The sequence below is a fragment of the Parambassis ranga genome, chromosome 2, assembly GCF_900634625.1.
Source record: "Parambassis ranga chromosome 2, fParRan2.1, whole genome shotgun sequence".
Taxonomy (NCBI): Eukaryota; Metazoa; Chordata; class Actinopteri; family Ambassidae; genus Parambassis; species Parambassis ranga.
Window position 1 is genome coordinate 28,904,944 of NC_041023.1, and position 12,469 is coordinate 28,917,412.

A 12,469-nucleotide genomic window follows, 5' to 3' on the forward strand; every position below is an offset into this window, starting at 1 on the left:
TCATTCATATTTCCGTGAGTCCGTGAAAGCATCTGGCAGGAAGTTCGGAGAACTTTTTCCTACACGTGTAATATTGTGTCATCTGGCTGATTTTTAACAACTTACTGAGGAAATATGGTCAGATATAACAAACTGGAATGGAAAGCCTGTTGTGCAAGCCTGTACATGTGTTACTGGTTTGTAGAAGTAACTTTAATCACGGCACTGCGCGGATAAGTGTTGTTGATGCCCTTCGGTTGAATTCCCTTCTAATGACCTTCATTAGGTGGAAGAATTCAAGGTAAGAAAACTACAAAACAAACTATTTTATCTTCTCCCCCTCTGCCACCCCCCTTTTCCTTCCTCTTCATTGACACTGAGTGAATATCAACTGCAGCAGTAGTGTGCATTGATCCGTGACCTGGTACAGTCAGTGTCCTGAACTGGACAGCCAGATCCGACTACAGACCTGTAGAACAGAACAGACGTCCCAATAAGACGTCTGTACGTTCGGGAAGAGGTCCATTGGATGTCTAGGAAATGTGTTTTTTCGGCTCAAAGTTCCCCTTGATTCAAGCTTAGATAAGATCCCACACCCATCAACCACCCAAACTTACCAGCTTTAACCCAGCTTTATCCTTCCAAGACAGAGACGATCACATAGTATATCTCATAGAGATGGCGTGTTAATGGATATAAATATTGATGAATATGAATATGTGCTGAGCGCATCAATATGCAGCTCATATCTTGACAAAAAGTACACTTAGGAGTTTTGCGTATTTACGCACATGGCACAGCAGCAGGTACAGGTGTGACGGAGCTTCCACAAACTGAATTTAAATGTGATCACCATGGCAACAGAAGCTGTCTGCTTACTTCTCCTCTCTAGAACAGAACATACACATTCAAAACTTGTCATCTGCACCCTGGTTAATCAAGATTAAGATTGAATCAAACTAATTAAATAAATATTTATTTTATTCTGTTATATTGGTGGATTGTTTTTAAATTTACATTACATGCGATTTGTGTATATGTAACCTAATATTGCTTGGTAATATGTTTTATGTCCTTTCACACATCCAATTAAATGACTAAAAATTAATATTGATCAATTTAGGAGGGGGAATGATCTAAATAAATATGTCGCAGTAGCCTTAGCAGAACAGAAATGACTAAAAACAATACACTTCAAGCAGTTTGTTGCTGATGAAATGCATAAAAGAATATTAATTATGACATAGATTAGATAAGTTCTCCTGCCAGTGGCTACAAAACAGCGAAGGTTGGTGGAGTGGTCACGTGAGCGCAGGGTTTTGCACTGACGTCAGAGAAACGGAGCTGGTACCGACTTAATGATCCTCACCGACCTGCTGCTGCTGCTGGACTACAACTGCACCTCTAAACACACCCTACCGACAGCTCTCATTGTCATTTCCTCTCAGGATACACGCTGCAGGAATGTAAAGTGTAGCGCTACAAGTTCTACAAGCTTCCGAATGACATGACCCGACAGCTCGCTTTGTAGAACTATGTCATGCTAATGCTACAAACATGTCTCCTTGCTAAGAAAACAACCACTTCGTTGCGTTCAAGTTTTCAGGTATGTGTTAGTAATTAGTGTTGCGTGTAGTTTGTGGTACTTGAGGTCTGTTTTATGTTGTTGTTGTTTACTCCCAAGAGACACATTTGCTTTGCTAATATTTTATGCTAAAACGTCGCACTGAATTTTTTCCTTTCATTAATAAGTTGGTGATTTAGCTCATATTTTGGCTGTCTTCATTTATTGTTGTCTCATTCCCTGCGTGTGTAAATGTGGACATGTCTTAGATTGTCATTTGGTTTGCCAGCTAGTTTCATAGAAACGACTAAATCCTGTTCACACGCTCAATGTGTGACATTAACGTGACAGCAGAGATTATATGTTCGCTCCTTTCACCGGGGAACATGTGACTATGTGTAATAGATTCTAGTCTCTCTTCAAAGTGAAGTTCACATGTCATGAATTTGGCTACAGGAAGAGAAAGTCAGAGTTGTTGGTGTGTCCACACCAGGCACGCTGGTTGGCCACATAGATCTTTGTTTTGGTCGTCATCCACAGAGCTCCATTGTTATTTTACTGTCTCTGTCTAAAGTCCATTGATGAGCCTGAGTGCATCATCAGCAGGCCATAGCTCTAATGTGTGGAGTTCCCCACAAGAGAACAAGTGCACTGTGAGGCTTTTGTTGCATTTGTGTGTGTGTACCTGACTTTGTGTTGTGCTACTCGAGCATGTGATCAATATCATGCCATAAAGAGTACATACACGTCTGTGGCAGCTTTTACATAAAGTACTAAGGCATAAAGGGAACTTTTGTGAGTGGATACTAGTCTGATGATTGCTGTGCCTAGAGTCGGAGTAAGGAAGGGCTGTGATCAGGCTTGCTTGAGGGTGTCTGTGTGCCAACATAAATGTTTTGTAAATGTAGGTCTTCTTAATAAGGGATTATCATAGTTAAAGATATGGACGTGATATAGTGGATTTCTGCAGATTTCCAATATTCCAACATTGTCCCATGTTGACCAATGCACATACATGCACAGTTTTCTCCTAACTGCAGAGAATATGAATTATGAGATTTAAAATGTGTTCTGCTTCATCCTCCTCTGCTATCAGTTTATCACACATTACGTAAGTAACTATACTGCAGACATACATTTCCCTCTTTTATTTTCACTGATAAGTCACATATATTTGTATATAGCATGTCATACAAGTGCAGAGTGCAATAATACTTAATGTTAATGTTTATTTTTATTTTCACATTTCTTTTGCTTTTGCAGTGTTGTGTGTTTAATATGATCCTTACATTTTTCAAATTCATCCCTAACGACAAATTTGGATTTGTTGTTAAGGTAGTTGTTATTTTTGGCGTGCAGCGGCTCACTTATTTTGCGTCATGTATGTTTCAGCACATTAGTTACTTCACAATTACACAAGTATAAAAACTGTCACACCCACTTAAAAGCGCACAGCAACACGTTGTTGAAAACGTGTTGTAAAAGAGATAAAAGTAAAGATAACACTGAAACACAAATTCAGTGCACTGTGGAAGCACTGATACAGTACGTCACCTCTAATCTTAGTTACATTTAAATACAGTGCAGTTAGTATGTGTCTGATTATCATCTCTCACATGCAAACTATGACTGCATGGTTTAACTGTCACCAGTTACACATGTCCTGTTTCCATTACTGTAGTGGATATTAGTGTGCAACACCGTGCTCATCTTCATTAGGGTTCAGGTGCACCTTTTAAACTAGATATTTACACTTGTTGGAGCTGTTTTTTAAAAAACATCTGTGTGCCCATGTTAGGTGTGGTGTGGTCATGGAGAAGCCATCAACATCGGACAAAGCAGCACTGGAGGAAAGAAAAGGCCTGGTGGAGGTAATGCCCTCTGCTCGTCAGCTTAAATTAGATGCTATTAAGATGTGTTGGAGGAAGTATTGAGTGGAAGGAAATGTCTTCTAAAGTAGTATGGGTGGGTCCTGTTTTCTGAGCTCTGCAAATGTGCAGTTTCATCATTTCTGTGCTCCTCTGACAGGTCAAACTGTTCTCTGTAAAAAGACTAATTTACATTTGAGTTTATTGACGCAATTTAATCTGCCAACTTTGTGTTGAAGTTTTTTTTTACAGATTTTTGTGGGGAGCTATTGCATATAGGAAAGAAATGTTGCATAGAGTCTATCAAAATCAAGCACTGTTTGTGTTAGTTGGGGCTGTGTAGCCTGTGTAATCACAAAGAAGTAAGTTTTGTAGTCGTTAGGCTGAGGTTAAATTAGCCATTGTTAGCTTAATATAGCAGAGTTTTTATTGTAATATTGGCACCAGAATGTGTTACACAAGGAGGAGTTTCACAATAAAAGTATACTGAGTTGTTGAACCTAAAATGAACCCAAAGTCTTTTAGATAAACAGGATACGTTAATGATTGTTGGTTCTGTGGTTAATGGGGTTTATTTCCCATCATCAAATGACTCATTCTTATCTGTATGTGTACCCACTCTCCAGGATGGTGGAGTGTTGAGAGGGGCTGAGGGAGGAGAGGATCCTCTGGCTACGAGGAAGAGCAGCTCATCCCGCTCTTCCAGAAAGAGCTTCCGTCTGGACTACCGTCTGGAGGTAAACATGACTTCCCATCATCCTCTTGTTGCCTTGACTGAGCTGAATAAGAAGCTAAAGTGTAGTTGTTAAATTTGATTGCAGGAGGATGTGACAAAATCCTGTCAGGACAAACATGGGCGCTGGACAAACCCCTGGCCAACATGGCGGTTTCCCTCCTACTCAATGCTGCTCAGGTTTCTGTTATTGGATAAAAATAACAGCAATGTACCAACTAGTAAAGAGGTGGGTAATTATTGCTTAGAAACCACCATTTGATGTTAACTATGCTTCTGGCTTTGTTGCTCAGTGGTGCTTCAGTAAATGATTTGTAATGAAACAGCTCCATACAAAGATCAGACCTGACATTGTGACTTTGATGGCATCACTGAAGTGAGGTGTGTGTCCCTCTCTGTTCCTGCAGGCCCTGGACAGTGAGCTTCCTGTGAAGGAGCCATACTTTGTCCAGAACCCCGACCTCTCTGAATCAGGCCCGGGGCTCAGAGTCACCTGGCTGGGCCACGCCACAGTTCTGGTTGAAATGGACGGCCTGAATATTCTGACAGACCCGATCTTCAGCCAGAGGGCTTCGCCGTTCCAATTTATGGGGCCCAAAAGGTACCGGGGGCCTCCCTGCACCGTGGAACAGGTTTGGTATATTTTTAGTTTAAAATTCTGCCAGACTAATTCAGACTTTGTTTCTTTGGCTGAGTCTATCTCACCTCTGTTCTTTCCTGCCTCCTAATAGCTGCCGCGGATTGATGCAGTCCTCATCAGCCATTCTCATTATGATCATCTGGATGCTGGATCTGTGGACAACCTTAATACACGCTTTGGAGGGGAGCTTCGCTGGTATGTGAGTCTAAAAATGTCTTTAAGCGTACAGGTGCATTTTAATATTTCCTGTGTGTGGCTCACAGGTTCGTGCCCCTGGGTTTGATGGACTGGCTGGTAAAAATGGGCTGCGAGAATGTGATGGAGCTGGACTGGTGGGAAGAGAACTGTGTCCCAGGTCACGATGACGTCACATTTGTCTGCACACCCTCTCAGCACTGGAGCAAGCGCACGGCATGGGATGATAACAAGGTAAGTGAGATGGAGTACTATAAACAAATTAGCCAGTTTTGAATTGATTCATTGGTTTATTCATAATCCCATTAATAATGTATAATAATATATAATAATATAATATAATAAGGTATCAAATCAGTAAACAAATGAGCAGCAAAATAATCACGTAGTCCAAAACAAGTAATGCCTTTTTGTCTGTTTCAGACTTTATGGAGCAGCTGGTCTGTTTTGGGTCCAGACCATCGATTCTTTTTTGCTGGTGATACCGGCTACTGCTCTTCCTTCCAGGAAATAGGACGGCGGTTTGGACCGTTTGACCTTGCAGCAATCCCCATTGGAGCATACCTGCCCAGGTATTCCACATAAATTAAGATTAGGATTAAATTTATTAATCCCTGTAGGGAAATTGTAGTAGCAGCAGCATATATCAAAGAACAAATAAAAATACAATATATACATGCAAAAATCTTATATACATGCACACAAATAAAATACAGTTAATGTAACTGAGAAGTTTGAAGTGCACCATAGATGAGTCAGATGAGAAGGCAGAAACTTCCGCCGGTCGCTGCCAAAAGAAACGTTTCCAGCAGGAGTCATCGTGAAGGCCAATCTAAAGAGCTAGATCAGGGGTGTCCAAACTACGGCCCGCGGGCCAACTGCGGCCCGCGGTCGGATTTTCTATGGCCCGCGGCTTCTCTCTTAAAATGTGTTATTTTTGGCCCGCCAGCCAAACGGAGTAAATCATACAAAATCAACAGGCAATTCTTGTTTTTGTTTTTAACTCATTGTGTAACGTTTGCATCATGATTCTCTGAGCAGAACATTATCTCTCTCTGTCTGCATCGTGGTGCGTCACGCGGTGCTGCAGGGCTTGGTTGTTGGTTCCAGCTACGCAGAGGGCTCCGAAGGTGCAAAACACCGGTTCAGCACTTTGACACAATTCACTACGAGACTAAACGTGCTTCTGCATACAGCCTGCTATCAGAGAGCGTCTGTACTGTACAAGTGAAGTTCTTCAAAACTACGGAGCCCCTCTGTGACATGGTAAAAAAGAAATAAATTGTGGCCACGAATTATGTATAACGTGCGCACGAAATATTGTTATTATTAATTGTAGTATAGTAGCCCTATTAGAATTCATAGACGGGGTGCATGGGAGCGGGCTGCCCAGCCAGAGAGCAACCTCCCCGTGCAGCAATGAGCGTCCCTCTCTGGGGAATGTGCCGGAGTACTGGGGAGCTCCAGGAGCGCAGGGGAGAGGAGCGGAGCGTCCCTCTCCCTGTCCATCGTGTCGCTCCCTGCTGCCCGCTCCTGCCCACGGCAGCAGGGAGCGATGCTGGAGCCGTTAGAGAAGTTAAAGCGACATGATGGACAGGGAGGGGGACGCTCGTTGCTCCCTGCTGCACGGGGAGGCTGCGTCCTGGGCGGCAGCCTGCTCGGGCCTTTTTACCGGCGGCTGGATAAAAGCAACTCCCCAGAAATGCGAACATGCGACTTAGTTTGTGTCGTGTGAGCAGAGTGTCTGTATTTTACTGATGTCTGCTGCTCCTAAACCAGACCTGCCACATATGATCAGATCTCACCTTCACAGTGGAGTCAATAACTTGCCTGTTGCTCTGTTATCACAACCACACAGTTTCTGAATGTTTTAAATTTATGCTAGAAATTCAGATAACATTTTCTGATCTGTTCATCTAAATGCTAAGATGTTATTTTGTTTGCTGTGTAAGATAAAACATATTACAAAACAGCATACACAGTTTTTATTGTTTAAAATAAGATAAGATAAGATAAAACGTTATTAATCCCGAAGGAAATTCTTGTGCCAGAGGTATCAAGTCACATTAAATGCAGTTAAGTACAGAGTATAAGAGTATAAGTGTCACTATAATATATATATATATATATAATATATATAATTTATATAATATAAATAATGACATCATGGACTGTTGGCCCTCGGAGAGTTTCGCATTATCGAATCTGGCCCTCCCCGAAAAAAGTTTGGCCACCCCTGAGCTAGATGGACGAGGAGAAAATGAGAGAGTGGCTCAGGGAGGTGTGGAAGTGTAAAGAGACTGGATGTTTTTTTTCACGCATCACAGTCCCTGCTGATCTGCGAGTCTGTGCACGCCCGTCTCACCGCCGGTGTAAAAAACCAGGTGAAGCAAATAAATTCAGATCTTGCCGTAATCTCAGGAGGGTTAACAAAAGAACTCCAACCACTGGACAGCGGCGTAAACACAGGGCGTTCAAAGTAAAGTTATGAGCGGCGTGGGATCGATGGATGGCAGCACCGGGCAAGTTACGCCACCTTATCCGAATGGATTGTGGATGCGTGGACTAATGTATCTGCATTGACTGTTGTCCGAGCTTTTGCGAAGCCGGCATAATTTCTGGACAATAATAATCATAATAATTTCTGAACAGCCAGCCGGCAACAACAGTGACAGTGACTCTGATAGTGATGAGAGGGAAGGTGGCAGTTGTTTACTGTTTATTGTACATTGTTTAATAAAGTTTGACTTCTAACTCACTGTTTTGCTTCCCTTGAATGTTTTCGCGTAGCACCTGCGTCTTATAATGCGGTGTGCTTTATGGTCGCGAAAATATGGTACATTTTAAAATTACTAGGAAGCCACAGAAGTTATGTTCGACAATTTAAGCAATTTAATGCTGTAACACATCTTTGGTGTTGCAGGGATGTAATGCAAGGACAGCACATAGACCCAGAGGAGGCTGTTCAGATTCACCAGGACCTTCAGGCCAAACAGTCTGTGGCCATTCACTGGGGGACCTTTGCCCTCGCCTACGAGGTAAGTGTGGACAAATATAAAGCTGAAAAAGTAGACATTTTTGGAAATGCACTTCTGAACATGCTACTGGCAGGTAGATTTTGGCTAAGCTGCTTCCAGTTTTTATGTTAAGCGAGTATTCAGCTTTAGTTCAAACAGTTGTTTGACACTACAGCTCACATGAAGAAACTGCTGTCTCTACAGTGTGAGTTCACATAATGTCATTACTTTGTATAAACAAATCAAACACAAAGCTAACAGATGCTCCATCAACGTTAGAATATTCGACCTTCAGTTTTGGTGTTTTTAATGATACTATTAACTATGACTCGGAAGTGTTTCTATTTTTACAGGAGGTTAAACAACATGTATATTTCTAATGCAAGATATGTCAAGCAAAACTGAATACTGCAACCTCCATGAAAGAGTCTGACTATTTAGCTCAGTGTGTGTTAGAGGTGCTTTCACACTACGACAAATCGCAAACATGTTTCGAGAATATTTCACTGCTGTCATTTTTGGTAGCTGTTTCCAGAGAGCAACATAAAAGCCAGAGGTGTTATAGAGATAAAGTTCTCTGATGCTGTATTATGTTTACAACAATGGCATCTTTGTTTGCTAAGCTGCGAAACTATTGCTCACAGTTCAGTGCTGCCCCTACCTCACCACCACATGTTGACAGTTAGAATTTAGCTCACAAAAGAAACACAAAAGAACACAAAACAGAAAAAGAACACAAACAAGAAAAAGAAAAATAATGTAACCACTCACTTTTTCTTCTTTCTTTTCTTCACCCAGTACTACCTGGAGCCGCCTGTTCGTCTCAGAGAGGCCTTGGAGCAAAAACAACTGAAACCAGAGTCATTCTTCACGTTGCATCACGGGGAGTCCCGTCTCATCGCTGCCCAGCAAGGAGACGTCTTCGCCTGATGTCCCTGCAGCATTTGGTGGGCTGAGTAACAGTAGATCCATATCTGCAACAAAGTGCAGAATATTTTGCTTGTCGTATCTGTAGATGGGCTGATTTAAAAAAAAAAAAAAAAAAAAAAAATTTTAAATGTTCAGTAATTCTGTTTACATGCCAAGTTTGCCCTGCCACAGCAAACTGACAGGAGCTGCGACTCCACCAGAGTAGAATTTTATCAGAAAAAACTTCTCCCTAACAAGCAATGATTGTGTTTAGTACATTGTCGGCAGCTGAGTGTCTGAGTAGTACCCTACATTAATTCCAGATGAATGTTTTCTGCACATTGCTTAAGAAACCTTTAGAAAATTAAAAACACAAACTCTGTGGGTTTTCTAAAGGTAAGCAGTGCTTTTACAGAGATATTAATGTAGTTCAGGTTTGTGTGTATGTAACAAACCTTTGCTACAGAGCTGGACAGTAGACAGACTTTGTTACAGCTGGGCTTGGATTCTTAAAGGCTGTAAAGAAAAAAAGTGAATGTTGATTGGTGCTAATCGGTGCAGTTTTTTTTCTGAATGTACTACGGCCAACCCAAAACTATGAGAGACAAAAATATATGTAATCTGTTTTTGTTGTCTGTGATGCTGATAGAAAAGTTGAGCTGGGTTCAACTTCTTAAGCTGCAAATATTGTCACATATTTGATGCTTTAGTTTCAGAGCACAAAGATTATTTACATTGTAACTTCAGTCAGTGTCAGTCCAGAATGTAAAAACACATAACAGCACAATGCCGAGCTCATTTACTGCTGTTTATAAAGCTAAACTGAGCTAACTGTGGTTTGCACATGAACAATGTCACTGAATTTCACATTAAATATATCAACAATGTGTTTGTTTATATATATACTGTACATTACTCTGTTTTGTTTTTATTCTATATTCATTTGCAATTTATTTAATGCACATTTTAGGATTCATTTTTACATCCATTTCATTCCAATACACTTAATTTATTGTATCATTAAATATTGGTGCGCTAATATACTAGAACCACCATGTACCCTCTCATGTGGCATGTATGTTCTTCTCAAACCCAGCAGGTGGCAGAAGTACAGCTACAGTATATCATACTAGGAAGGTAACTGAATATATTAAGAACTCCATTCAGAAATCTTGTTTTTTCATTTAGCAAGTGTAACTTGCACATGAGGAATTAAAGTAATGAACAGATGATTCACAAGAAGACTGTGAGGACATACAATTATCAACAATATCTCTGCAAGTAGATCCATAAGTCAGAACATTTCGAAGCTCTTCAACCTTGCTGAGATATTTGTGTGGCCATAGCTAAAGTTTCTTCCAGCTAACCTCTCATATATCCCACATTTTTATAGAAGGAGGGAAGGACCGCCCCCCGGTTAGGGTCGATGGAGCCCACAGGCTGGGAAGTTATTTTGTCCTGTCTGTATTTCATTCTGGTTAGAAGCTGGATGTGTTGCAGTTTGCTGATGTCATGGAAAATCTTGTAGTTTTGATGTGGTCTTTGTGACCTCATGTCCACACACCCGAAACCTCCTTAGTTCCATATGAGCAACTTTTAATTAATGTCCGTAATCTCATTCAGTTGTGAGCAACTTCAGAAGACCTCTGAAGCACAACTCTCTGTCCCTACCTTTTGGGAGGTGTTTCACACACATATAAACATCCCTATACACTCCTCGTTTACTTAGGTAATGTCAACCGTATCCAGTATGAATTTAACAGCATGGAGGTAGGTAATACTCTTATAATGTTTAAATCTTAAAATATTCTTATGTTTGAGTTTGCAAATACTGCCACCTAGTGTTTGGTCTTTGAAACCTAATTTTATTAGGAAGTTTTATAGTTACTTGTGTTTTTTGTGACTGTCTTCGGAAATATTTATACATATTTGTCATGTTAGAATTTTAGAAAAAAAAAAGAAACATTTTTTCTATTTAATTATCTTAAAGAAACTGGGTTCACTGAGAGTCTACTAGTTTTTTTTAACCCATCTCCAGTTCAGTAGGTGATAGTGAAGCACCTTCAAGTTGGTTTGCTAATTGCCAAAAACAACAATATCCCAGATTATTCTGCACCAGGACTCCATTACCCATAAGATCATGTTTACAACAATAATAGCCAATAATAGGTGACTAGGTGTGTTGGATGACACAACAGCCCTGCAAAGGGCTGGCTGCAGTATAAGTCATATAAACCCACCTCTTCTATGTGACTCATCGTGTTGTCACCCAGTCGTTTGTGAACTCCCATTTTAAGGTGACAATTTCTTTACTTCCTGGTTGCCATCTTAGCAGGGAAGAGAATGAAGAAGAAGTTACAGAGCAAAACACAAAACAGGGTCAATCTAAATATTTGCTGCATGTGGGCAATTTCTACCAGCAACTGAGAATAATGTAGTTTTTAACTTAGATCCTGGTACTGCAGGACAGATGAAGTCTTCAGACCATCCCAACACGTGCAGTGACCAGAATGCAGGTGGGAAACATCCTGGGGGGACGGCTATGATCAACATATACAAATTTATGCATTAATCTTACAATCCAAGATATATTTTCATGTATATGCAAACACTCACATAAGCACCTGCAAGTAAATTTAAGTACTAATGAAAACAAGAGAACAAAGGGCCAGAGATATCCGAGGCCGTTACACCAACACTTGTTACACCAGATTAAAGATGAATCTGAATTACCATTATATCTAGGAGCAGGCATTGGCCGACCTGTAAGCATTTCATGCTGTTTTAAGTCTTCTATGGACCCTGCCTTTATAGGCTATTAGCATTAAAGGTAGGGTAGGAGATTTCATTCTGATGCTTTTTTTGTTAAATTAGTGTAACTTCTCTTTACAATCTAATAGCAACCGATTAGTTTGGCAGTTTCGCTTTAAAACGAAGAATATTAATCATCTGTGGAAGCTATAAAAGGCTAAAAACATGAGCCAATCCTACGAGGCGCCCCTGCGTGAGTAACGTTCATGTCTGCAAAGTTCAGTAGAACACATGAAGTCTTACAGAGACACTTTACATGCACAATCTGTTCATCCAGTGGCAGCAGTATGTTCCATGTGGTTCTAAATCTGGCTGTGCTATTACAAAAGGTTTCCCCAAACATCAGACCAGTATTGATCATTAACATAACACACGTCCTTGTGTAGAGTTCAAAGGTCAATAATTATAATCTTCTGATCACGTGCACTATTAACCATGACCATTAACCATCATTTTAATCATATTTTGTGAATGTATAACACATTCACAAAATATGATTAAAATGATAAGAGTCAACAGTGTGAAAGTGTAAGCATAACTAATAAATGAAATTATATGTACAGTAGGAATATATGAAATAAAGATAACAGCAGATCAATAAACAACAGGGAATGTAAAATAGACTAAATGAATTTAATCTGTGCTGTCAGCTGCAGCAGCACAAACACAAAGATGCAAGTGAGAGCAAATAACCTGATGTCAGCTTGTTCTGGGAAAATTCCCTCACGGCCCCCTTAGATGGGCGATCACGGT

The 12,469-nt window shown here is 40.5% G+C and overlaps 1 protein-coding gene across 3 annotated transcripts; it reads left to right on the forward strand.

The window, feature by feature from the left end:
- Positions 1-13: 13 nt before the first annotated feature.
- napepld (N-acyl phosphatidylethanolamine phospholipase D) lies at positions 14-9,804 on the forward strand. Of its 3 annotated transcripts, XM_028400570.1 has the most exons (11): positions 1,314-1,585; positions 2,640-2,654; positions 3,342-3,414; positions 4,038-4,148; positions 4,233-4,373; positions 4,552-4,776; positions 4,876-4,979; positions 5,048-5,213; positions 5,403-5,551; positions 7,903-8,017; positions 8,795-9,804. In XM_028400570.1, the coding sequence occupies exons 3-11, from the start codon at positions 3,355-3,357 to the stop codon at positions 8,924-8,926; spliced, it is 1,203 nt and encodes a 400-aa protein (XP_028256371.1). In that variant the 5' UTR covers positions 1,314-1,585; positions 2,640-2,654; positions 3,342-3,354; the 3' UTR covers positions 8,927-9,804. The 3 variants fall into 3 exon arrangements, with proteins under 3 accessions (XP_028256369.1, XP_028256371.1, XP_028256370.1); XM_028400568.1 differs by lacking the exons at positions 1,314-1,585; positions 2,640-2,654 and adding an exon at positions 14-280; XM_028400569.1 differs by lacking the exon at positions 2,640-2,654.
- The last annotated feature ends 2,665 nt before the right edge of the window (positions 9,805-12,469 follow it).